We start from the raw sequence: 27,116 nt of genomic DNA, 5'->3' as shown, positions 1-27,116 counted from the left end.
ATTTGTGTAGTGAAGGGGAGGGACACCACTGGCAGCAGGCAGGAGTGGATGCTTTTGTAGTTCAACTGTGGAGCTCACAGCCCAGGACGCTGATGAGCCTGGAAGAATTAAGGGGCTCGAAACAGGACAGAGTTATGGAGAGGAGTCGTGCCACGAACAGTGTTTGTTCAGATGCAGTTCCCTTAGGTTAGGAAGTCCCCTGAGGGTTAACCTTTGGTGGTGGGTCAGGGAAAGGGTCTGTATGTGTTGTGCTTTTTCCAGCTGTTCTCCAAATACCTGTTCCTGACACAAGCTGTGGGGGAGAGTGGTCTCAGCCACCCACAGAAAGGGGTTTTCTGAGCCTGGGTGCTGTGATACCAGTTACTTTTTTTCCAAGATACTCTTCCGAACTGGTGCCACCTGGTGAAAAGCAGCAGCTTTTGGCTTGTGCTCCCAGTGGTGGTATTTGTGGCTGCCAGCTCCTACAGCGGCAGTCACCCCCAGCAGCACTCCGGGCTCTTGGCTTGTCCCCCTGGCTGCCAGGGAGACGAAGGCAGCCTGGTCTGGAGACTTGTGTCTGGGATAGTGTTGCCCTCTCATGAATGACAGCTAATCCTTTTTTTTTTTTTTTTTTGGCTGGATTTGCAGCTCTTGTCCCTGGTTTAACGGTGTCTCTTTTCTTCTCTCCTGCTGACTCATGGAAGCTGAGCTCTCTCGTCCCTTGAAGAAATACCACTTATTGCCTTCTGTATCATTCTTCTTTTCACAGAACTTGGGAGCAAGGCTGGGTGGAGAGCAGTAGGGCTTAACAAAAGAAAGAGCTTTTAGCCATAGATACCCCCATCCAGCAGGCCTAGAAACACATGCTTTTGCCTACTACCTGAAGAGGAATTAGTTGAATTTTTGCCACCGCTTGGAAAACAGTCTTCTGTTGCAGAACATATCGCTTAGATCCTGATGAAGACCAGTTAGGTCCTCGCTGAAGCTGGCTGGGTGGAACAGCAGCCCATCTCACCAGGAAAGCAGCTGTGGGCACAGGGGCTGTCTGGTGCCTGGCACAGAGTGGGTGCCTTTGTAAATCTCATGAGTCCGGGGACACACATGCCTTCCTTTTTCCTTCTCCCATGACCAGACTTGAGACAAAGAGATAGCAAGATGAAAACAAAGTCCTGAGAGGCAAGAAAATGTTTATGTCCAGGTCTCTGCAGCCTCCAGTCTTTGAATGTATCAGAAACAGGCGAGAAGGGGAGGTCATCTTTCATTTTGGGGACCTACTGGACACTAACTCAGTTTCCTTCTCTTGGGTAACAAAGACTATGAAGTGAAAGCTGTGATGACCCTTTCGGCTTTACCTGAGGCTATATGTGCGTGCTGTGCCAGGATTTAATGAAAAGGTGCTAGTGGTCTTTGGAGAGAACCTGAGACCTGGGGATGACCAATCTCACCATCATTTACCCTGTACAAAACTGCTGGGAGAATTTTAACAGTTGCCTCACTGCGTTTTGTGTTTGTCTGAGACCAACGGTGCGACCTGTCACGTGTGTTTGTTGGCAGCTTATGTGCTGTGGGCTCTGCTCTGTCCCAGAGCTGGTGGGTTGCACGGGGTGTAGGTAGGACCGGCAGCAGGAAGGGCAAGGGCTCCGCGAAGGGTAGGAGAAGCTTCAGGATGGGGCTCAGCATGGCATGGTGGCAGTTTGGCAGGGTGGCCTGGGAGTCTCCCAGATGGAGCAGACAGGCGGCCAGCTTTGGGAGGGGACAGAGCTCCCATAGGGATCAAGGGATCCCTGTGGAGCTGGCTGCCCAGCCCTCTGAGTTGTGAGCTTGAAACCAAGCTCTGAAGCCCGCAAAAGGACACCGTGGGTGGGGGAACTCTTATTAAAGGCCTTTTATCTCTTTTCTTCTGCCTTCCCAAGTCACTTTGTATTGTTGCTGTCATAAAACTGATTTGTTTTAGACTGTAGTCTAAAAAAAGCAGTCTTTTACATTTCAAAGCCCGCTGGGTGTTCAGTTTGAAGCAGGTTAATCCCAGTCTATGAGGCAAACTTCTCAAGGGCCACTTCCAGAGAGGTGTGGGAAGCACACCCATTACAGTGTCTGCTTTCCAGAAGGGCATGTAGTTGCATTCATTTTGATTTACGATTTGGAAGAAATTCTTCACTCTGAGGGCGGTGAGGCACTGGTACAGGCTGCCCAGAGAAGCTGTGGATGCCCCATCCCTGGAGGTGCTCAAGGCCAGGCTGGATGGGGCTTTGGGCAACCTGGTCTGGTGGGAGGGGTCCCTGCCCAGGGCAGGGGGCTGGAACTGGGTGGTCTTTGAGGTCCCTTCCAGCCCAAACCATTCTCTGATTCTTCCAGCTGGGATAAAAGTGGGCAGGTAAGGATGACCGGCCTGTAACCATGTCTGCCTCCTCAGGTGACTGACCTTTGCTCTCGCACAGAAGTCTGCATTCCTGGAGCACCTCCTGCTCCTCCTGCTCCTGACAGGGAGGAGCAAGCGTTGCTCTGATGTTAATCAAATCCCCAGTACCCTTTCTATCACATAACAGACATACTGACATGACTGTAGCAGAGGCTGATTGCAGCGTGGGGTTATCCTGATGCAACACAGCCCCCTTTCGGCACAAGCTCCTCAGCAGTCAGTGCGCTTTGTGCATGAGAGTTAGCAGTGAGTACACTGCCCAAACGTGGCTTATTCTTGGAGAGTCTTGAATCTGATTTAATGCGATGAATGACTGGATTTGAAAACCATCAGAGAGAAATGCATAGCTTGTTGAAAGAAAAACTGGGTTTGTAATTTGTGTTGTTGCTTAAAAATAAAATAAAATAAAGTAAATAAAACAAAACAAAATAAAATAAAATAATAAAATAAAAGCTAGTTGAAGAGGCTAAAAATGATGAGCAAAAACATTTTTCCTGCTTATCAGAAATTTATTCTCAAGAAACAGATAAGAGATTTTCTCTCCCCCCAAATCTTCAAGAAATCTGGAAGATACAATTCATTCCTAAGTGTTTCCTCTCTAAGTTTTATTCTGGTGTCTGAATCAAATAATAACATATAACCTCTGCTGTACGTGTACAGATTTCTCAGTAGCACTGTGAAGGTCTGCACAGCACCACGTTACCTTCCTGTCTGTGATGTCATCAGGATTTGCCTTGCAGGGACAGCAAAACCCCATTCTCAATGGAAGGAGACCACCCAGAGCATTTGGAGTATAACAAGCAGAAAGAGGTTTCTTGGTGGAGCTGGACGTGTCTTACTTGAAAAAGTCCTGTAATTCCATGGCTCACGTGAGGTTTCATGATTCTTTTTTTTTTTTTTCTCCAGACAGGGAAGCTCGACCCACATTATCCCAGAATATGTGGGCACAAAGGAAATGTTCTGGACATCAAGTGGAACCCGTTCAATGACTTTGTAATAGCCTCGTGTTCAGAAGATGCCACTGTAAGTTTCCCAGCTTATACTCGATGTTATTGCCTGGCTAATGTGCTTTTGGGGGAAAGAAATAGGAAAAGAACCAAGAGGCCCAGGGATGAGATGTGAAAATGCATGTAATCTTTAAGAACAGCCATGTCAGAGTAAGATCCCTGTATTTCTCTTGAGGTCAGACCTATGTGATCCCTTCCAAATGATGTATCAAAATCATGATAGGAAGAAGATCTGTTTTTGTGGGGGCTTCCATCTTTTGGGGTATGTTTGTGTGAGAAAGAATGCAAATGTAAAATTGGTTCAAGGTTAATCACTGTGAAACTCCTCCTTTACTACAAAATAAAACTTTCAACGCAATGCAATCTGTGACAGCTGTTTCAGATCATTTCTCCACGTAGCAAGTTTGAACTTGATTCTCTCCGAGTTACTCTGTAAAGTCATGCTGGATCAGTTATGGGGTAGTTAAGGAGTCTGTGTCATACTTTATTCTGCTCAAGGCATCAACGAAATGAGCATTTTCCAACCAAAAACAGAGAAAGACTCCAGAGATGCAAAGATTAATGCTAATACAAACCTATAAAAAGATATCAAATTCTTAAGTCAGGTTTATGTTTTAGGCAATAAGTAGTTGGGCTGAAATTGATGTAAGTAAGATGCAGTCACACACTTTAGTTCAGCGTAGGTGCAGCCTAGTTGTTAGGAACTGGAAAATGCAATTCATGTGTGTAAGGGACAGTTTAGCCCATATCTACCCACTGGAAAATTGCTTTCTGTGGCTTATCGAAAGTGTGGTGTTGGCTCCTATGATAGTAAGAACATCTAACTACTGTGCTCTTTTTCAGAGATCCCACGTCTGTTTTCTCCCACTGCGTATATATGCCCTCTGCCAGACATAATCAGGGAGGTTTCCCTTGTCATTTCCTCCAGCCCTGACTTAGTGTTTTATCTTCTGCCATTTCAGCTCTGTCAGAAACCTCTCTTGAATTGGAAATATATGACCTTTGAATTTTCCTTCCTGTTTAGTGACTTTTCTTTGCCTTTTTTTTTTTTTTTATGATCTTCATGCCTTTTTTGACAACGTTTTTCAATTTCTGGGCTGCCTGCGGGGGTTACATTTTATCTTCCAACTGGAATGCCAGGTGCTCATGCTGTCTCAGAAAGGACTTGTGGCAGGAAATCATGACCACGACCTCCCTTTTAAGTCTCAGATGAGAAATGAGCACAAGCTTCAAAGCTTCCTGTTGCAATTGCAGAATATATTCAAATAACACAATTACAGAATCATTCAGGTTTAAAGGGAGCTTGGGAGGCCTCTGGCCCCACCTCCTGCTTAAGTCTGTGGAGCTGAGTCTTGAAAACCTTCAAGGACGCAAACTTCACCACTTTTCGGGCAACCTGTTCCTGTTCTTCACTATTCCCATGGGGATTTTTTTCCTTATATGTTGCTAGAATCTTCCCAGTGTAGTTAATGACTGCTGTATCCAATCCTCCTACTCTGCACTTCAGTAGCAAGCATGGCTCTATTTTCTCTGTTATCTTGTTAGTACCAAAGGCTTTTATCAGGTTCCTCTCAAGATGTCTCTTCTCCAAGCCAAGCAAGCCCATCTCCCTTTGTCACAGGGCATGTGCTGCAGCCTCCTGAGCATCCTGGTGGTCTCCAATGGACTCACTGAAGTTTATTTTACTTTCTTGTACTAGGAGGTGCAAAAGTGGGTGCAGCACTCCAGTGGTTGTTTAAAGATTGCTGAGTAAAGGGAAAAATCATTTCCCTTGATCTAGAAGCTATCTTCCTGTTTTTCCAGACCACGATGTTGCTAGCTTTCATTGCTGCCAGGGCATGCTGCCATGTCTTATTTATTCTCTTGTCTACCAGGACTCACTCCATGGGGTCAACATCTGTCTTATCTGTCCTGTCCTGTCCCGTCCTGCAGAGTTCAGACTGGACAGCTATTGGGACACCACTGCAGCAACACTTTCTCTGTCCTGACCCGATAAGTATGAGAAGTTTTAGGGTCCCAGAGATGTGTACCACTTCCATTGGGCTGGACATATGAGCCAAACACTTCTTTCCTCTCTGTTGTTTAAGGCCTGGTGCCCCCTGCCATTTTTCAGCATCAGCATGAGGCACTGCTTTGGTTTGTGTGCGAGGATGTATCTGATTGCTGCTACTGCACTGGTTTTCCCTGAAAACATTGAGGAGGGCCACAAGCTTGTGTGAAGATGGTGAACATTTCCCACCACCCAGGTTCCTAAAAGGTTTCTTGGTCATTAACCAGCCTTTCTGGAGCGTGCCATTGTGATAGCACAAGTAAATTTTGTGGCCTACAGCTGAAGCATGCAGAGTGGTACTTTAGGGTATGGGAGGGGGTGGGCAGTCTGTAAATGCCCGGTGCCCTTCCCAGTTCCTACTGCTGCCTTAGACTGGGGCTAAGAAAAGTGGCCTGGGGCTGAGAGCTTGAGCTTAGAGCAGGAAGCAAGCTCATCCTCCTGCCCCTTCTGTTCCTTCTGGCAAATCATCAGGAACGTACGAATTCATCTTGATGAAGATCTTCCCTGTGGCTGGAGAGTTAACTCTGTGTCCTTAACTTTGCTTTGTCAGGTTTTCTTCAAGTTGCAGTGGAGCAGACTGCTGGTGAGCTAGGTTGCTCATGCTTGGCCTTGGCAGTTCTTGTTCCAAGACCTGCTTCTCCTGCCCACTAAGGAATGAGAATTGCTGCCATTTCATGAACCCTGAAACTCCAGCCAGGGTCTTACCACCATTTCATAGCATGGGGAGTGCATGGTTCATTCTAGGCAGTTCCTCATAGTGTGAACACACACCATTTCCCCCTTTCCTCCTCTCTCAGCCCCATTCATTTAGTGATTATAGCTGTTGAAACTGTAGGGTGTGATGTTTCCTCTTACTGCTGTGGAAGTTCATTAGAGGCTACTGGACCCCATAGTCCTAATGTTTCTGAGGGACTTGATTCTTTAATGAGATAAACACCGGTGAGAAGAAGGGTGCTTGTGATCCTTCCTAGCAGGTTGCTGAATTTGTGCCTCTCCTTCTTTGGTATAGAATATTGTGATTCTCATCAGCCAAGCAGTGGGAGACTCAGGCAGCTGTGGCTAATTTCCACAAGCTGCCTAATTCAAAGAGCATTTCCATGTGGCTTCAGGTTAAGTCCTAGAGAATTTCTCTCAAGTAGAATCACTTTCCTTGAGCCAAAACGTTAATCTGTTGTCATCCTAAAGGCTTGTGCTTCTAAGATCAGTGTAAGAAAGACTCTTTTCTTTTGCCTGCACAGGTTCAGCTGCTTTTGCAGGCCACCTCTATTGTCTCCTTCCACATCAAGAGGACAGAATTTATTCTTGTCTTCGTGCAGCACCCTTCCAGATGAATCCGGGGCTGCAGGTAGCCCTGTCATGAGACAGAAAACTCCTCTTGTGTTATGCTGCCCAGGCTGCTCAGGGCATCCACCTTGTGGCCACCTGAGTGGACTTCTGTGTCCTTTGTGCTGTTTGCAAAACATTTAACATTTGTGCAGTTTTCAGGGGACAGACAGTACTATAGTTATTATCTGACCAGGGACATTCTCAGTTCTTTCACCAGGTAGCATTGAGTGGATGGCTGCTTGCATCAGTCACTGCTATAATACTTTCTGGGACTCTTTGCTGAAGTCTTATTTCAGATTTGCCCATTCCTGATCAAAGTTTGTTAGAAGCCAAGGTAGAAAACTGCAGGTGCTGTGGTTTGGTGTCTGTAAGATCTGTGGCTTACTTCTTCCCCTTGGGAGCAGTTCTCCATAAATGTGCTAACAGCATGGCCAACAACAATAATTACTGTTAAATTCTGAATTATCACCCTGCATACTAATCTCACAAGGACCCATCCTGTGCCATTCAGGTTAAGATCTGGGACATACCTAAGCACTTGCTAACAAGAAACATCACCAGTCCGAAGAAGGAACTTCTTGGCCACGCTCGGAGGGTGGGCCTCATTGAGTGGCATCCCACTGCTGAAAACATCATCTTCAGCTCCGGCTATGACTACAAGGTGGGTCTGTTTTCTTTGAAGCCCTCCCCTCGGGACTTAGTGTTTGGCAGGTTGTTTTGAAATTTGTTTTCTTTTCAAGCTCAAAGTTAATGATAAAGAGGTCAGAAGCCTTCCTGAGGGGGAAATCCCTGAGTGACCCAAAAGGCAGGAGGTCATTGTCACAGGTTTCAAAAGGCCTGGATAATTTTCCAGTCTTCTGATGAACTTCAGTCTACTCTGCTCTTCTTTTCTGTTGCAATATCAAATGCCATAGATGACCTTTGGCATTCTTGTGCTAGTGCAAATACGTGCAACGATGCCGGTCATTTTTCTGTATAAAATGTGATCCTAAAAGAAAAGAGAATATCAGAGATTCTGAACAGACACTATGTCCCTGATATATTTCTCGAAGTACCAGGAACTATTTTAAATACTGGAGAACTGCAACTCATGATGGTAAGACATATACATATAGAGAAGAAAGGAAGAAGTAAAGAGGGTACACAAAGTCCCCACTTTTTTGGGCAGCAAATGTCTGATTTTTTTTTCTTTTACCCCAGATAATGATATGGAACATTGACACGAGGGAGGCTATCCTCTCAAACCCAGTGAAGATCCTCGATGCTCACAAAGATGTGATACTTTCCATGTCATTCAACACAGATGGCAGCCTCCTTGCCACAGCCTGCCGGGACAGAAAGATCCGTGTCATAGAACCTCGTGCAGGAACAGTCCTACAAGTAGGTTGTATTCGGTGGTTTGTGGTCCAGCTGATCTCACCTATGGATTGTTTCCTCTTCTGGGTAGACTCAATGCCATTAGAGAAGACAGATCTGTGCCCAGTGTTGTCCAAGGCATCAGAGAGTAGTATTGTCTTCCACTTTTCATGAAACAATTACTGCCACTGTTGACAACAGGTTCTCTGCATATTGCTAACAAGCTCTTCTCTCCCTGAAACCCTTCCTGAAGTGCACTGCTTTCATAGTTCCCTTCTGCAGTCGTCTAGGGGTACTCCTGTGGGATTCCTTAGGGTGACCAGTAGAGATCAGGTGACCAGGTGGATGCAAGTGTACATTTGTCTATACTTTGCATTTCTTGGTAAGGTGATGCTGACTGCCTTTTGGAGGTATTTGCACACATTTGTGTATTTGTGTACACAGAAAGTTCAACAGTACCACTAATAGGGATTTCCCTCTTGTGAATTGACTGGGTTTTTGGGCGTGGGCTTGAAGAGTTTAGGCTGCTTCTCTCAGATGGCTTTGAAATCCTGCTCACTGTAGTTTCAGCCAGGTTGGGGAGATATTTCAGGTGTGACTAACTTCCCCACATGGAAGTTCTGGGCTAAATATTTTGTTGGGAGGTGCTTTCATTCTTGGCCGTGCATGGCTTCTGGGGCTAGAAGTGTCATGTAATGTGAAATGTAGCTACACAAAGATGGCCTGATGTGCCTTAGCCAGCCCAGATAAGCTTCATGGGCAGTGGAAGGTGGTTTCTTGCTTTGATGTGATTTCTCCTTCCATTTTTTTAATGAAGGAAGGGAAGATGCTGTCTCTTACTCATGCAGTGTGTTTTCTCTTCTTAGGAAGCCAACTACAAGTCTCACAGAGTCAATAAAGTCTTGTTCCTTGGAAACATGAAAAAGCTGTTCTCTACTGGGACATCTCGGTGGAATAATAGACAAATTGCATTATGGGATCAAGTGAGTTGAACCAGCAATTGTTACAATACCATCTTCAGTTTTCTTTCTTTTGTTGTCACTTTAACTTTTGCACCTGCCAAATACCCAAGAATTGGTTTATAACAGCAATTCAGAAGTGACTGTCAAGTTCTTAATGGGTGATAAGTTCTATTGTTATGATGCTATTAACTGAGCACAAATTTTGAAGAAGCTCTCAAAGCTTTGCGCATAGAAATCCACCAGAGCACGGATAATGCTGTGCCTACTGCAGGAAAAAAATAATTCAAGGGACCTTTGGATGGTCACTGTAGTTCCCAGCTAAAAGTAGCTCTTAGTGCTCTTATTGGCAAAATTGTTATTGGTACTAGGAGGTAAATGAATTCTAGACAAACATACTCCAACAAAGCCCTCAAGGAAGGAAAATATGTTGTTGTTTTATTTTTTATTTTTTATATTTTATTTCCAGTGATTCCTTACATTGGAGTATTGAGGTGGTACTTGTCAATTGCAAGACATGCTTTCCTATTACAATGGTTCCTAGCCTCATGAAACTCTTCTCTTCCCCCCTAATATGCAGTGAGATGCTTTTCCTCTGTTCACCATATCACTTTGTCCCTCTGCATCAGCTACTTTGCAGCACAGCCTTCTGTCTCTTTCTCTCAATATCACCCTTTGTCACCCTTTGTACCAGATGAAGCTGGTAGACCAAGTCTCTGATTTTCCATTTGACTGTGTTTGGAAATGGCTTCTTTGTGTATGAGGGGCAGGGCGCTGTGCTGCTATCCAAAGGCTCCCCACAAAGCTGAGCCCAGGGGTAACACCATGGATTCGCATCAGGGTTTCACTGCTCTGTCTTGCACTGCTGGTCTTACCTGAATTGCTCCCTTCAGCAGTGCAGGGTTGGCTTTGTACAAGAAGTATCAGACTTGGGCACGCAGTGGTATGCTACGTCCAGGCCTAGCTGCAAAAGGCTGATGGGGACTTTTGCCCGTGCAGTGCGCATCTTCTCACAGTGCAGCACTGAGACTTGTCAGCTACCGTAGGCTGTTCTTGCTCTTGTGGTGGGTGGTGCACTATTGTCAAGGTATCACCTTAAACAGAGATAGTAAGGGAACCCGAGAAATTCAGTATACAATGCAGACATGCCCTTCATCTTTCTGAGTCTGGCGGCCCATATGGCCTTCAGGTAGAGGCAAACAGTTTTTCTTATTATATCTACCCCTGAAATGTCACCAAGTACCTGGTGATGTCTTGACATGCTGCACTCTGTCAAGAGCTCGTTAGCTTTTCTCCTGTGGAGCTTTGAGGAAGTCTGTGCATGGCCCACAGCTCAGAGAAGTTGGTCATAGCCTAGGATCATCACAGAGCTGCTCTCACCTGTCACCTCAAGGTGGGGTTCAAGTAAGGTGTTCCTGACTTGAGGTGACTGATGGATGATTCTAGCCTTTCGTTTTTCTTGTGTCCTGCCCAGAATGACCTTTCTGTGCCTTTACTGGAGGAGGATCTGGATGGCTCCTCGGGGCTCCTGTTTCCCTTCTATGACTCAGACACAAACATGCTTTACCTTGTTGGAAAGGTAAGTGCCTTTTGTTCAGCAGATGCCAGTCTGATTCTCCTCTTAGTCTGTGTTGTGTCACCAACATAGTTCAGGCCGAAGTCATGGGTGCTCCGAAGGCACATTAGCCTGAGGACTGATGGGGTGGGGTCTGAGGATGCTGCAGTGTCAGGCCATGTTTTCTACTGCAGACAAGCCATGTTTGTTGTGGGAAGGTACCCTGCAGAGCCCTAACTTCCCCACACAGCAATTTAGGGGTAAATATTTGTATGGGAGGTGCTTACGTTCTTGACCTTGCATGGTTTCTGGGGCCATACATACTTCTCAGAGCCTCATGCTGCATAGCAGAACTTGGGTCACGGTCATTTCCTTTGTGTTTAGGGTGATGGAAATATACGGTACTATGAGATAAGCCCTGAGAAACCATACTTGAACTACCTGACGGAGTATCATTCTCATTTACCACAGAAAGGAATTGGTGAGTGTCACTGTGTATGTCTAACACTACATTTGGAGGTACAGAGAGTTCCTTGCCCTTTGGGACTCTGCCCCAGGATTTCCAGCATTGAACTCCTGTTGCCATTGTTTCCCTCCAGTGCACAGCATCCTGATTTTATTGTTATAATCTTTTTAAAAATCACTTCATGAAATGGAAGTGTACAACTGTTTTTAAAAGGCCTGGCTATATCAAGTCTACCTCCCTCACATCATCTTTTTTTCTGATCAAAAATATCGCTAATGTTATTGAACAATGGCTTCTTTCCCAATACTGTCCACACCAAATACAACATAGAGGAGTGGAGTTTAGAGTGGCATTTAGATGAATGCATAAGAAAAGGAGCAACAGTCCTCCACATAGAATCTACTGCTTAATGAATGTGCGTGATATCAGTAGAAATCAAAGCTTCTGTAGGACACCGTGAAACACAGTTTACAGGGACAGGCAATCTCTTCTGCTAATGCCATTGGCATGGTTCTAGGCTTTTGGTCGTACAAGTGCATGAGAAAGAAAACTGATTTTTCATTGAGGTTACCAAGAAGTTAGACATCTTGTGTGGCCCATCCAGTCCCTGAAACACATATGGTGCTGGCTGAGAGGGTAGATGTTCACACCCTTACACTCCATTCTGGTTTAGGACAGTACTGGGAGGAGGATAGTGGGTTGGAAGGGCTTTTGGGCTGACCAAATAAGCTATTTGGTGTTGTTAAAGTGTCTGGAACTCTGTTACTTCTGATTCTGACAATCCTGTGACATCACCTGCAAGATCTGCTCAGTTCTGGTCACTCTAATTCCAGTTCATGAGAAGGAGTAATGAACAGGAGGTTCAGCACGAGAACCACAAATCCTGTGTGTAACCATGTGGTCTGACAGAAAAAAAAAGATTGAATTTTACTTGTAACTTGTGACACTGAGCCAGTTTTGGGTCATTATTTCAGACCATGCTGCTGTTGAGTTGGCACACTGACTCTTATTGTTCAGTGGTCCTTTGTTTGGTGGTCTTTTTTCCATGATGGATGACACTAACTTTCTTCAGGAGATTTATACCTTGTTTCTTTTATGCTATCCCACTAGGAATGATGCCAAAGAGAGGCCTTGAAGTGTCAGCTTGTGAGATTTTCCGTTTCTACAAACTGATCCCAACTAAAAGCCTGATTGAGCCCATCTCCATGATTGTGCCTCGACGGGTAAGTGAGCCTCAGGTCATGCCTGTGTCGGGGATAAATATCAGTGAATAAGAGGGCAGTGCCTCTTCTCTGTGCCTGCTTGGTGGCAGGAGAGCAGGTAGAACAAGGGATTGTCTTTTTCCCTGTCTGAGGCACAAAGCTGGTCAGCTAGTAGGGCAGTCCTGCCAGCTATCCTTGGTTGGTTAAATCAGATCTCCGTGTAGTAGCCATCTTTCTTTTGCAAGACACACTCAGCAATCTGCTCTGCTCGTGTGTCTAACTCTCAGGTCAACTGGCTGTACATGGCAGTGAGTGCTCTTGGCATACTCCCCGTGCTGAGGTGAAACAGGCTTCTTTCTCTACCACATTCCAGTATGATCCTTCTGAACCAAAACTTTTCTGATGTAGTCACTCCTTTGTTTGCTTGCAGTCGGAGTCATACCAGGAAGACATCTACCCCTTGACCACTGGAGCCCAGCCAGCACTGACAGCGCAGGAGTGGCTGAACGGTATTAACAAAGGTCAGCACATGGAGAGCTCCCCAACCCTTCAGCTCCCCAGGGCTTCGGTAAGATGCCGCTGGCCCTCTGGCCTGAGAAATTGGAAAGGAGGAAGAGGAGAGATGTAACAAATATAGCTGTAGACTGAAATAATTTAGTGGCTGCTGTGAACTCTGGAAAACTCTCCAGTCAAGTGCTTCCATGTTTATCCCTGCAGGTTGATTGAAAGAATTGCTTACGGCAGGTTTCTGAATGTGGTTTGTGAGCGCTAACCAGTCACCTGCCTCCCTCCTTAGGACCTCTCTTGGTGTCCTTGAGACCAGGCTCTGGAGCTGTGAATTCCTTACCGCAATATCTCGAGCCAGGGCAAGTCCTGAAAACTACTGACCATCACCAAGACTGGGGAGGAACAATGGCACCAGAGGAGATGCAGAAGAAAACTGAAATCCAAGACAGCAGAAAGCAGCTGGAAGTGGGGGAGAAGTTGCCAAAAAAGGAGCAAACACATCTTTCCAATGGCTTTGACATATTTGAGTGCCCACCACCAAAAACTGAAAATGAGGTGTGAAGGCCTGGGTTGAAGGGTTGGGGCTGGGGGAGGGGAGACTCAGAGTCAGCTGGCAAAAAGGTGCCATTCGCAACATAGCAGAATCCAGAGAGGGTTTATTCTGCAGAGCCTGGACCAGTGTGACGCCTTTGTGGTAACTGGAAAGCCCATACTCATTGGCAGCTCAGGGACATTTTTGAGTACATGCAGCTTGTTCGCATTTAGGAACCCTGGAAGGCTTTTCTTCCTGTAGCCATGCTCAGGCATCCTTTTCAACTATGCAAGATTTTAACATCTGCAGCTTGACAGGGTAGGAATTTACAGAGCTGAATTTCCCTGTGGTGTGAAAATGATATTATTCTGCGCATTTCTGAGCCTGCCCCCTGAGGTTACAGAAGCAACCCTTTCAGAGCTGGGTGCTCTGCTGCATGCACAGTGAAAAGCCATGCTCATCTTACCTAGTGAGGAAAAGAGCATAATCAGAAGGAAGAAGGATAAGGTCCTAAGGTCAGAGTTGGAGATGTGGCAGATCCAGGAATCTAAAGCCCAAATACTCTCCTCTATTTCATCAGCATTAGGAAGGCTGTATTTTCTGTTGAATTAAGCAGACGTAGCATTGCCAAATGTTTCTGAGAAAGATTCATGTTCACAGCCCAAGCTAGCAGGAGACTGCTGATGACCAGTCTGTTGGTTGAAAGCCCCCTCCTTAGATGTCATTTTTCTCAGAAATGATGTGGCAGGACTGGTAGCACTTGACAGGATCAGTCTGTGCTTCTTTAGTGTAAAGGAAGTAAAATGTGTCTTTTCTTCCAGCTTCTGCAGATGTTTTACCGACAACAGGAAGAAATACGTAGACTACGTGAGGTGGTAAACCAGAGAGATGTCCAAGTTAAACAGCTGGAGCTGGAGATCAGAAACCTCCACATGGGCACTGGCAGGTACTGAGGGTGCTGGTCTGCAGCTCTTTGCACCTCTACAGCTGCAGCAGACTCCACTTCCTACCGAGAACTTCTAGATTTTTTGTCTGGGGGAAAAGCTGATGCTTCAGGCAGCATGGACTTCCTTGGCTCGTGATGGTCACATTTCCCTGGTCGACACCACACAATTATTGATGGACTTGAGGAGCTTCTTCAGAGTCCTCTTGCTTGTCCACTCACTCATGTCAGAATATCATGCACTAATGGTAGTAAGACTTTGGAAAATCTTGCTCTTCTCGTCCTGGAGAAGCCACCTGTTAAGCTCTAGGACCACAACCTGTTTTGCTGCCCCTATGACATGAGGATGGGAGAGTGAAGGCAGCTGCTGGCTTCTTTTCCCACCCACAGACACAACAGCATGGCTCTCGTGACCGCTGTCCTGCTGCCCTGGGAGACAGCTCTGCAGCTGACTCCAAAGCAATTCTCATGCCCCCCTCTTGCCTCACAACTTGGCCCTGCAGCAGGTGGCTTGCCAAAGCTGCAGTTGCCTTGGCCTGGTGCTGGGGATAATCCTGCTCAATGCAGGAGGTTGCACTGGGGCTGCCAAGGGCCAGCACTTTGGCGATGGGTGAAGGAGGATTGTCTGTTTGGAGGTCCCACTCCAAAGGGGCAGTGATGTGGGCTGTTTACCACCAGAGAAGCTGCAGGTCTCCAGGTCCTTTGAGCCAGTGGCTTCTTCCCCTCCTTCTACCAAAGACGCCCAGCCTGCTGCATACCTTTCAGCAACAGTGCTAGAAGTGCAGTCTCGATGACGGGTGGATCGTGGGACCATGGCCAGCCATGAACAGCCCTTCCTGGCTGCTGAATTATTGCATGTCCTTGTGCCCACAGCTGCTGGTTCCTTAGCTCCCAGGTGCTGGCACCTCGTCCCGTGTCTGCAGCCCCTGTGTCTCTGGGCTCCCCCTTCCAGACTGTGCTGCTCAGTCCCCTGCACCTCTCTCAGGGCTTCCCCATCACCCCAAGCCCTTCAGCCCCGCTCATCTGTGCTCTGCTCTCCGGTTTGCTGCTTCCCCAGCCTTTTGCTTAGGGCAAGATCAGCTCCAGGATGCAGGTCCCACCCTTGGTTTCAGAGCTGGCACCAGTGACTGTATTTATGTAGGCTGTCCCTGTTGTGCAGAGCTGGGTCAGCAGCTACACAGAGGAAGAGCATGGACACCCCCATGCTTTGCTGGTGTCTGGGGGTCTTCTCTCATTTGCTCCTGAGGGGTGCGGGCTGATGGGGCAGATCATGAAGAGAATGTGCTGTCAGCAGCCCTGGGGTCTGAGTGCAGCAGCAGCTCCCGAGGGGGGAATGATTCTCCTTGCCCCAAATGCAGAGCTCATGCAGACGTCCTTGTCTCAGACAGAGCAAGAAAACGCTGTTTAATCTGTAACTGTGCACATCTGTTGTGGCACATGTAGGAGTGAGTAGTATTTCCCGCTGGTTCCCTGAAGCCTGATTTTTTTCCCAAAGTTAAAGATAAAACTAAAAAATCTGTATAATCAGAAGCTCCTGCAAACATGACTCCCCCATGAAGGGGATTAAAGGCTGGGCACTGCCTGTGCTCATGTGAGATGCTCTTCTGGTTACCATTGAAAGCAATAGTCAGGAGGGAACTCACGGGCACTAAATGCTCCCATATGAGAATCATACAAAGACTTTGGCATCTCATTTTCTCTACAGCAAAATCTTTACCCAGCTTTCAAAAATATTTAATTCATCTCTACACAGCAGCAACAGATGTGGGTGCTAAAAAGTCATGAATATTTTTGTCTCTGTAACATTACAGAGGGGGGATAGCTGTTATGTTTTTCAGGAAAAGCCCTTTAGCATCGGTCACTTATTTAACACTACTCTTTTTGTAATAAATAAATAAATAAATAAATATATTTACGACAACATCGTTGAACCAAAATTCAGCTCATTTCAAGTCTTCTAGAGTGGACTTTCCTGCACCCTGTGCACACTCTGCAGTATGCAGACGTGTGAAAACAGCTCACCCCAGACACAGCTTTAAATCTTACACTAGAAGCAATCAGGCTTTTTCTCACCAAAGAGATCAGCTAGATAAGAAATCTTGTAGCTCACAGTTTTTCAGCCATGTCCAGCAGGCCTGAGAGCTTCAGACTTCAAAGCCATTTTCACTGAGTTTAGTCCAGGAATACGACACTGTTTTTCAAGCTTTGTCATCAGAAGGGCAAGTGCTTGACACAACCCCAGCAGTCCATGTGATATGACACCTTCCCTGTAACCATGTGTGTTTTATTTGCCGGATATTTTTTGCTTAATTTTCATACAGAATAAATTATTTAAATTATCTCCAAGTTAAAGTAATTTTTTTCAGGGGACTTTTATGTCCCCTTGAGGACTGCTTCTTTGTCATGCTATGTCTGGATAGCATAAAAATTGGTCAGCCACTATGGTTCTCATCTTAGGGTTGTGTTGATTTCAGCGTTTCTGGAAAAGGAGTTGCTTTCATTCAGGCTTTGCTGGAGACCTTTGATAAGGCAAGACTACTTAATCAAAACTTCTTTTTTAGACAGGATGCCCATAAAAGTGTAGACTGTGAAATGTGTTTCAATTTGGAGCTCAAATGCAACCATAAAATTTTCAGAGAGAAATAAATGGAAAAAAATGTAGTTATGTGTTAATGAACTGTGCCTAAATTGACTTACATGATCATTTTAACAGTTTCTAAAACTCCTAACAGCTTTGTAAAAAAATGTAAAACATGGGGATAAAAAAAAAATTGTGCAATGAAAAGCAAATGTAACTGAATAATAAATATATTTAGAATTTTTAATACAAGGTTGTTGGTTTGTTATTGTCAGAAAGGAGTATTGCCAGTTGTCTCTTTTGCTTGTGTGAACGCATGGCCTTATGTTAGCAGGCAGGTTGCACCCAGCCTTATGCACATAGCTCTGTCTTTGTGTATCTTTCCCATCTGCCCCTGATGCTGCAACAGGGTGGCCATTTCAAACGGTTCTGCATTACACAGCCCTGCATGTTGTTTTGAGTAAACCACCCCCCTCTGGAAGGTCATACTGCATGGTGAGGTGTTTCCTGACCAAGCTGCCTTCCAGTCCAATATGCTCTGACCAGGCTTCTTTAGATATTCCACATAAGGAATGTTTAGTATATTAATACCAAATTTATATATCTGAAGATATTTGACGTTACATAGGATTTTGATTTAGCAGAGTGCGGCAGCCATGTAGTGAACTGTATGTGGAATCATAGAATCACTAAGGTTGGAAAAGACCTCCAAGATCATCTGGTCCAACCATCACCCTACCACCACTAAACCATGTCCCTAAGCACCACGTCCAACCTTTCCTTGAACATCCCCAGGGACGGTGGCTCCATCACCTTCCTCGGCAACCCGTTCCAATGTCTGACTGTTCTTTCTGAGAGGAAATGTCTCCTAATTTCTAACCTGAACCTCCCCTGGCACAACTTGAGGCCATTCCCCCTAGTCCTATCACTAGTTACCTGCCAGAAGAGGCTGACCTCCAGCTCCTCACATTTTGGTTACTATCAACCTTCTGGAATATCTTCACTGCTGTCTTAGTCCCATTTCACAAGCTGTCCATTGCAGCTTGTGCCATAGTTAATGAACACTTCATGTAGGCATGAATCAAGACATCTGCAGTCCCTTAGGACTGGTTCCCTTATCTAGCCCATGTACCTATGGGGAATGCAGCTGTCTGGAGACAAGAGGGGATGACTGCCCCCTGCCCATCTGGCAGCCCCAGGGCTGGGCAACCTTTCCCAGAACCTTGGCCTGATGGACAGTTGCAGAGCCATTACCCTTCTTGACAGGCTTTGAAACCTAAAAGGAGAATCCATTTGAAAAATTGAAAATCTTTATGAAAAGATTTGGCCTCCTTTTCATTTTACATTCATTAGTTCTGGGTAACTAGACAAAAGTCTCTGGACTGAGTCCCAAAAGATCTTTGGTTTTCTCAGGTGAGATCTTGGGCCTCTGCAGTGGCATTAGGAAGGTGGGAAATTGAGGACAGCTGCCAGGCAAAGCCTTGTGTGTACATCAGAGCAGGTTGTGAGCCTCCTCTCCAAACAACACAAATGCAAGAATTATGGCTCTCACCCACATCCTATGAGCCACCCCTCTGATATCTGTTTTCCCCAGGAGGTCTGCACCACGCTCAAGCTGCACCAGGTTCAATCTCATCTTCCCTGGCAGTTGGCAGGGAAGTTGTCTCCGCTAATGGGTGGGTTGTTGGTCTGCAGGCTAGCTGACGGCAAGTCCAAGACCACACCAAGAGTATCCAACTTGCTCTTTTAGGCCTTTTCTTATGCCCTGTGTGCAGTTGTTTCAAGCCTGTTAAATGTGAATCTGGTGCTCTGGTGCTGGGAACAACCATCACCCAGAACGCTGCAGGAGGCCAGCCTGTAAGTTAGCAAACCCCAAAGCCCTGCCGAGACCACTTTGCCACCTTGGGGAGGCAAGTCTGTTTGGGGAGCAGAGCCCTATGGCCTCCTGGGCCAGCTGGAGACCCAGCCCCACTGGGGACACCACCAGGGTGAGGCCCTTGGGCCTCTGGCCAGCCTACCTCCTGGAGCCTGGATGCTTGCCCTCTACTCAGGCAACACTCACCAGATCACCATAGCACCTCCTGCATGACAAGCAGACTTGCATGACCATGCTTGCTGAGCAGGAGCTTGGGCTGAGACAAGGCTGCACAATGGACATGGTGGCACCTCACATGTCTTCCCTTCTGCTTTTCCCAGGACCTGAGGAGACCTCCATGGAGGCCATCAGTTTTCCCAGGCTCTCTGAGAACATCTCATGCAGGCACCTTCCATTGGAAGAGGCATAGAGAACTGTAAGGCAAGGAGCTCAGTGAATTAACCAACTCTAGCCTAAATGGATCTATTTTTTTCAGTCAGGGAACTGGACTCTGTAACATTTGTCATCCTTCTTATGTTTCACATCCTGTGTGTCTGTACCATTGGTGTAGTTGAGGAGCTGTAAGTAGAGATGAGCACAGAGATGACGCCCCCTTGTTAACCATGCAGGGAGAAGAAGTCACTCTTCTTGATGCTAGCCTGGACCTGTGTTGGTCTCTTGGAGCAGGGGATGTGGGAACTGCAGGGGGGCACTGGGGCAAAGCCCCGGAATCTAGCATTGCCTCTTGGGTGTGCTGCAACAGCAGCATGTCAGAGCTGGCCCTCCAAGCATGTGCTGGACTGACTTCAGTGTGTCTACAGTTTGCTTGTACTGGAGAACCCAGAACAACACACAAGACCTCACGAGTGCAATGACCTCATTGCAATCATGGACATGTGGTGGGATAGCTCACATGACTGGAATGCTGTCATGGAAGGCTACGTGCTTTTTAGAAAAGACTGGCCAGGAAGACAAGGTGGTGGAGTTACTCTTTATGTGAGTGAGCAACTAGAATGCATGGAGCTCTGCCTAGGGGTGGATGAAGAGTGATTTGAGAGCTTATGGTTAAGGATTAAAGGGCAGGCTACCATGGCTGATACTGTTATGGGTGTTTGCTACAGGCCACCTGATCAGGAAGAGGAAGTAGATGAAGCCTTCTTCAGACAACTGGCAGTAACCTCTCAATCATAAGCCCTGGTTCCCATGGGGGACTTCAACCACCCTGATATCTGCTGGAAAGACCACACAGCTTGGCACAAACAGTCCAGGAGGTTCCAGATGTGAAGGTCAGGGGCAGCCTTGGCTGCAGTGACCATGATATCGTGGAGCTCAGGTTCTTGAAAGGAGGAAGCAGGGCGGAAAGTACGATTGTGACCCTGGACTTCATGGGAGCAAACTCTGGCTTATTCAGGGATCTGCTTGGAAGAATCACATGGGTTACGGCCCTAGAAGGAGAAGGTGGGCGGGGAGGGAGGGGGCGTGTGTGTGTGTCCAAACAGGTGGTCAGTATTCAAGCATTACTTCCTCCAAGCTTAAGATCAGTTCATCTCTGTGAGTAAGTGTGGTGGTTTTGCCCAGCCGGGCAGCTGAGCTCCCATGCAATCGATCTCTCATGCCTCCTCCTCAAAGGGAAAGGGGACAAAATGTGATGTAAAGGGCTCAAGGGTAGAGATAAGGACAGGGAGATCGCTCAACAGTTATCTCCATTGGCAAAACAGACTCAGAGAGATTATAGAAATTTATTACCTATTACTGACAAGCTAGAATAGTGAGAAACAAAGAAAAGAAAGTACAAAGACCTTCCCCCCATCCACCCTCCTCTACCTCCTCTCCCTGAACAGCGCACGGGAACAGGGAATGGGGGCTGTGGTCAGTCACTAATGCTTTGGCTCTGCCGCTCCTTCACAGTCACTCTCTGCCCCTGCTCCACGTGAGGTCCCTCCCACAGGATGCCGTTCTTCCTGAACTGAGCCTGCGGGGGCTGCCCACAGGCAGCAGCTCTTCAAGAACTGCTCCCACATGGCTCCGTACCACGGGGTCCATCCATCCCCCAGGAGCAAGCTGCTCCAGCACGGGTCCCCCACGGGCGGCAGCTCCCCCCAGACCCCCTGCTCCTGCGTGGGCTCCTCTCCACGGGCTGCAGCTCCGGCCCGGGGCCTGCTCCTGCGGGGGCTCTCCATGGGCTGCAGCCTCCTCCAGGCCACATCCACCTGCTCCACGGTCTGCAGTGTGGAGATTTGCTCCATGTGAGGCCCGTGGGCTGCCCCTGATGGACCCCGTGGTACAGAGCCATGTGGGAGCAGTTTTTGAAGAGCTGCTGCCTGTGGGCAGCCCCCGCAGGCTCAGTTCGGGAAGGATGGCATGCCGTGGGAGGGACCCCACGTGGAGCAGGGGCAGAGAGTGACTGTGAAGGAGCAGTGGAGACAAAGTGCTGTAGACTGACCACAACCCCCATACCCTCCTTCCCTTGTGCTGCTTGGGGGGAGGCGGTGGAAGAGGGTGGATTGGGCGAAGGTGTTTTTGGTTTCTTTCCTTTGTTTCTCATTTCTCTAGCTTATTAGTAATAGGCAATAAATCTTATTTTCTCCCTACTCTGAGTCTGTTTTGCCCGTTATGATAATTGTTGAGTGATCTCCCTGTCCTTATCTCAAACCTTGAGCTCTTTGTGTAGTATTTTCTCCCCCTTTCCTCTTTGAGGAGGGGGAGTGAGAGAGCGGCCTTGGTGGAACTCGGCTGCCCACCCAAGTAAAACCACCACAGATGTCAAGGACAACAAGAAGGGCTTCTTCAAATACACAGTAGAAAAAGGAAGACTGGGGAAAATGTCAGCCTGCTGCTGAACGGGGTGGGTGCCCTGGTGAGAAAGGACATGGAACAGACAGAGCTGCTGAATGCCTTTTTTGCTTCAGTCTTTACTATCAAGACCAGCCCTCAGGAAACAGCTTTGCATTTTCCCTTCAGAAATCCAGGCTAACTACTCCTGAGCACTTTCTGGTCCTCCCTTTGTTTGGAAATGCTCTGCAGGAGGATTTTTCTCCAGTACCTTTCCAGGGACTAAGGGAGGCTGACCTGCCTATAGTTCTCCACATCTTCCTTCTTGCCCTTTTTGAAGACAGGATTGGTAGCCAGTTGTCAGGACCCTTTCCTAGCTCACCACCGCCTCCTTTCCCAGCCCCTCCTTCCCCTCTACTTTTCTAGTTGCAAGCACTCCCTGCCAGCCTGGACAGCCTTTTAGCAAAGTTACTTTGATCTCCTCTACTCAAATGGATCCTCTCTCTTCTAAACACCTGTAGACCTTCAGCCAGGCTCCCATATTTGTGGAAAGTAAATAATAATAATAATAATAATAAAAATATATATTTTTAACAGAGACTCTGCTTTGTTATGACTTATGATCACATCAGGGCAGGTTGTGAGGTGGGAAAACGTCCTGGGAGGGTTTCAAAACTGGTGTTTCTAGAGGAGCCAGGGAAACCCGGTGCAAGAGCTTGGTCATTTCAAATCCTTTCCCTGGGGCAGATGGCCAGCTTGAAAACAGTGCATGGAACACCTGAGAACGTGTCAAGGCCTGCAGCTGAAGTGACTGTATCCTCCTGGCTGCCTGTAGCTGGAGAGCATCAGAGCGAGGGCATAACTCTCCATATCTCTGGCACCTTTTTCTCATGCCTCCTTTTTCTTGGCTTTTCCCAGGGCCTGAGGAAACTTCCATGCAAGCTCTTTTATTTCCCAAGCTCTTCAGAGAACACTGCAAAAGTTGCAGTGAAGGAACCATGCCAAACCAAGCAGATGCCCCAACATATGTGGACACATATTTCAGTCAGGGAACTGGAGATGCCTTGCACGGGGTGTTGAGAAGCCTCTTCAACCAGGCCAGCTCTCACCTGCAAATAAACCCGAGTTATACCCGTGCAATACTCGTCACTGTGCTTTTGTTGGTGGGAGGAAGGGTCATTGGGGAACAGAGCCCCTTCACCACATGGCCCAGCTGGAGAGCCTGCCTCACTGTGGCTGGACCACCTGCCTCTGCCTTGGGGACCACTTAAAGGCCTTTCAGCTCCTGGCTGTTCTTTCCCATGGGTCCAGATGCTTGACCTCTGCACTGGGGCGGGTTCCACTAGATCACCTTCTCCTGCATGGCTTCTCACAGCTTGCTCAGCTGGAGCTCAGGCAGAAGCAAGGCTCAATGACGGGCAGAGATTACTCTCATGCCCTCTGTATATTGGCTTTTCCTAGGGCCAGAGAAGAGATCCATGAAGGCCATCAGGTTTCCCAGGCTCTCTAGAGAGCATGTTCTGCAGCCACCTTCCAAAGGAAGTTCCATGGAGATTTGTGAAGCAAGGCTTGCAGTGAAGCAACCAACCCAAAACCAAGCGGACACCCCAACATATATGGATATATTCTTCTATCAGGTAACTGGATATGCCTGTCATGAGAGTGTTGAGAAGACTTCCCTAACCAGGCCAGCTCCCAGCTGCAAATAAAAGTGAGTTGTGCCTATACAATATTCCTTATCCTTTTGTTCACCACCTCATTGGTCTGTACCATTGGTGTGCTCAAGGAGTTCTGAGAATGGCTAAATATAGAGATAATGTCCCCTCATTAGCCCTGCAGGGAGAAGAGGAGGTTGCTCTTTTTTGCCCTGGGCTGGCACCCTGCTGCTACCTGGGAGCTGAGTATCTGTGAGTTGCAGTGTTTTCCTCAGGTGCATTTCAGAGTAGGCTCTCTCAGCCTGTGCTGGAACCATTGCAGCACGTCCAGAATCTGTTGAATGCGGGGTGCCTGGAAGTGGACCCTGTGCTCCGCATGCAGCCTCACCAGTGCTGAGGAGAGAGGAAGGATGACCTCCCTTGACAGGCTGGCAGTGCTCAGAAAGATATGTTGACCTCCTTTGCTCAAATGGATTTTTTTTTCTTCCAAGAGCCTGTAGACCTTCTAAGAGACTTCCATGGTCACAGAAATCACAGGTGTGCTATCAACACTTGCTGCACAAAAAGCTGTTAACCTGGAGAATCTACTGAGCCCTCCTCAGGCCCTTTCCCCCTACCATTAGGATGAGGAAGACCGCAATGCAGGCACCCATAAACTTGACTGCTGCCTGTAGAATCCTGCAGTCACCTTTGATACTTCCCACATTAGTCCTGATAGTATTGTTGGTGCCTCCATGGAAAAGCACCTGCAAGTAGTAGCTGGAGGGCGGGATAAGCATTGGTAGCCTCAACATCCTGAATGTGAGCCCCGTGCAAGCAGAGACCTCCCTAAATGACAAATGAGATCTTGCCGATAAGTGTCTTCCATTCCTTGTACTAGGCAGCAGTCTGCTACCAATATCACCTCTTCCATCAAGTGGTCTTGAATGGCTCCCGTGACCCCACAAATTCTCCTTCATTGCCTCTGGTGGGCCTGGGACCTAGCTCATGTGGCCAGAGCCACCACACTTAAAATCCTGCTCCTCTTAATGTCATGGAAGTGACTGTGGATGTTCCTGTCAGCAAGGAAAGCTCTTCCAAATAAGCTTGTAGCGTAGAAGTTGAGGAGCAATGTTCCTGAATGACTTTTTTCAGAATCCATATGCATCTAATGACAGTACACCCAGAACCCCTGCTCCTGCGTGGGCTCCTCTCCACGGGCTGCAGCTCCGGCCCAGGGCCTGCTCCTGCGGGGGCTCTCCGTGGGCTGCAGCCTCCTCCAGGCCACATCCTAGAGGTCAAGGGAGGTGATCCTCCCCCTCTATTGGGCAGGGAGGGGTACAGAGAGGACCCAGAAAGCCCACCTGATAAACAGGTGGCTCAGAGGCTGGTGCCAATGCAGAAATTTTTTTTTTTTTTTTTGACCACGGGGTGCTTTACTCGGCACCCAGCCTGCTAACTGCAGATGGGTCCCACCTGTCTCTAAGGGGAAAACAGACACTAGCACAGGAGCTGGCAGGGCTCATTGAGAGGGCTTTAAACTAGGTAGGAAGGGGGGACGGGGAGGGCATAAGGCTTGTTAGAGGTGTGCCAGGGTGAGCAGTGTCAGGGTCTGGGGAGCAGGCAATGGCCCAGCTGAACTGCATCTACACTAATGCACGCAGCATGGGCAACAAACAGGAAGAGCTGGAAGCCATTGTTCAGCAGGCTAGCTATGACGTGGTTGCCATCACTGAAACGTGGTGGGACCACTCCCATGACCCGAGTTCTGCAATGACTGGCTATAGGCTCTTCAGAAAGGACAGGCAGCACAAAAGGGGTGGTGGTGTGGCTCTCTATATTAGAGAGTATTTTGATGTTGTAGATCTTGAGGCTAAGACTGGGAATGATAAGGTTGAGTCCCTGTAGGTTAGGATCGGCGGGAAGGCCAACAAGGCAAGCATCCTGGTGGGGGTCTGTTACAGACCACCAAACCAGGATGAGGAGACGGATGAGGAATTCTACAGGCAGCTGGCAAAAGTTGTGAAATCATCGGCTCTTGTCCTCGTTGGGGACTTCAACTTCCCAGACATATCCTGGACATGCAATACAGCGCACAGGAAGCAGTCTAGGAGGTTTCTGGAGAGCGTGGAAGATAGCTTCCTGACGCAGCTGATTAGTGAGCCTACCAGGGGAAGTGCCCAGCTGGACCTTCTGTTCACAAACAGAGAAGGACTGGTGGGAGATGTGGTGGTCGGGAGCTGTCTTGGGCAGAGTGACCACGAAATGGTCGAGTTCTCTATTCTTGGCGAAGTCAGGAGGGGGACCAGTAAAACTGCTGTCCTGGACTTCCGCAGGGCAGACTTTGAGCTGTTCAGGACACTGGTTGGCAGAGTCCCTTGGGAGGCAGGCCTGAAGGGCAGAGGAGTCCAGGAAGGCTGGGCACTCGTCAAGAAGGAAATCTTAAAGGCTTAGGAGCAGTCTGTCCCCATGTGCCCAAAGACGAGCCAGCATGGAAGAAGACCAGCCTGGCTGAACAGAGAGTTGTGGCTAGAGCTTAGTAAAAAACAAGAGGGTTTATGATCTTTGGAGAAGAGGGCAGGCCACTCAGAAGGATTATAAGGATGTTGTAAGGCTGTGTAGAGAAAAAATTAGAAAGGCCAAAGCTCATCTGGAGCTCAATCTGGCTACTGCTGTTAAAGATAACAGGAAATGTTTTTAAAAATACATTAACATGAGAAGGAGGACTAAGGGGAATCTCCATCCTTTACTGGATGCGGGGGGAAACTTAGTGACGAGCGACGAGGAAAAGGCTGAGGTGCTTAATGCCTTCTTTGCCTCAGTCTTTACCGCAAGACTAGTTGTTATCTGGATACCCAGTACCCTGAGCTGGTGGAAGGGAATGGGGAACAGATTGTGGCCCTCACAATCCACGAGGAAATGGTTGGCGACCTGCTACAGCACTTAGATGTACGCAAGTCGATGGGGCCAGCTGGGATCCACCTGAGGGTACTGCGAGAACTGGTGGAAGAGCTGGCCAAGCCGCTTTCCGTCATTTATCAGCAGTCCTGGCTATCAGGGGAGGTCCCAGTTGACTGGCGGCTAGCAAACGTGATGCCCATCTACAAGAAGGGCTGGAAGGTAGACCCGGGAAACTATAGGCCTGGTAGTTTGACCTCGGTGCTAGGAAAGCTCATGGAGCAGATTATCTTGCGTGTCATTAGGTGGCACTTGCAGGACAACCAGGAGATCAGGCTCAGTCAGCATGGGTTTATGAAAGGCAGGTCCTGCTTGACTAACCTGATCTCCTTCTATGACAAAGTGATGCACTTGGTGGATGAGGGAAAGGCTGTGGATGTGGTCTACCTTGACTTCAGTAAGGCTTTTGACACCATTTCCCACAGCATTCTCCTCAAGAAACAGGCTGCTCTTGGTTTGGACTGGCGTACGCTTTGTTGGGTTAGAAACTGGCTGGGTAGCCAGGCCCAAAGTGTCGTGGTGAAAGGAGCCAAATCCAGTTGGAGGCCGGTCACTAGTGGAGTCCCCCAGGGCTCAGTACTAGGGCCAGTTCTCCTTAATATCTTTATTGATGATCTGGATGAGGGGATCGAGTGCACCCTCAGTAAGTTTGCAGACGACACCAAGTTAGGTGCGTGTGTTGAACTGCTTGAGGGTAGGAAGGCTCCGCAGGAGGATCTGGGTAGGCTGGAGCGATGGGCTGAGGCCAACTGTATGAAGTTCAACAAGGCCAAGTGCCGGGTCCTGCACCTGGGGCGTAACAACCCCAAGCAGCGCTACAGGCTGGGAGATGAGTGGCTGGAAAGCTGCCTGGCCGAGAAGGACCTGGGAGTATTGGTTGACAGTCGGCTGAATATGAGCCAGCAGTGTGCTCAGGTGGCCAAGAAGGCCAACAGCATCCTGGCTTGCATAAGAAACAGTGTGGCCAGCAGGGCTAGGGAAGTGATTGTCCCCCTTTACTTGGCTCTGGTGAGGCCGC

The 27,116-nt window shown here is 47.9% G+C and overlaps 1 protein-coding gene across 4 annotated transcripts in view; it reads left to right on the top strand.

The window, feature by feature from the left end:
- CORO2A (coronin 2A) overlaps nucleotides 1-17,126 on the top strand; it is a 51,702-nt gene extending 34,576 nt beyond the window's left edge. For all 4 annotated transcript variants that reach the window (XM_083816491.1, XM_083816494.1, XM_083816493.1 and 1 more), the window contains exons 3-12: nucleotides 3,305-3,421; nucleotides 7,293-7,442; nucleotides 7,982-8,161; nucleotides 9,004-9,120; nucleotides 10,571-10,675; nucleotides 11,036-11,132; nucleotides 12,228-12,340; nucleotides 12,750-12,840; nucleotides 13,116-13,381; nucleotides 14,180-17,126. In XM_083816491.1, coding sequence (XP_083672617.1) covers nucleotides 3,305-3,421; nucleotides 7,293-7,442; nucleotides 7,982-8,161; nucleotides 9,004-9,120; nucleotides 10,571-10,675; nucleotides 11,036-11,132; nucleotides 12,228-12,340; nucleotides 12,750-12,840; nucleotides 13,116-13,381; nucleotides 14,180-14,311 — 1,368 coding nt within the window. In that variant the 3' untranslated portion in view covers nucleotides 14,312-17,126. The remainder of the gene's footprint in view (nucleotides 1-3,304; nucleotides 3,422-7,292; nucleotides 7,443-7,981; nucleotides 8,162-9,003; nucleotides 9,121-10,570; nucleotides 10,676-11,035; nucleotides 11,133-12,227; nucleotides 12,341-12,749; nucleotides 12,841-13,115; nucleotides 13,382-14,179) is intronic.
- The last annotated feature ends 9,990 nt before the right edge of the window (nucleotides 17,127-27,116 follow it).

Source organism: Anser anser, assembly GCF_964211835.1.
Source record: "Anser anser genome assembly, chromosome: Z".
In the NCBI taxonomy this organism is placed as follows: domain Eukaryota; kingdom Metazoa; phylum Chordata; class Aves; order Anseriformes; family Anatidae; genus Anser; species Anser anser.
This window is presented reverse-complemented; position numbering and strand designations above follow the sequence as displayed.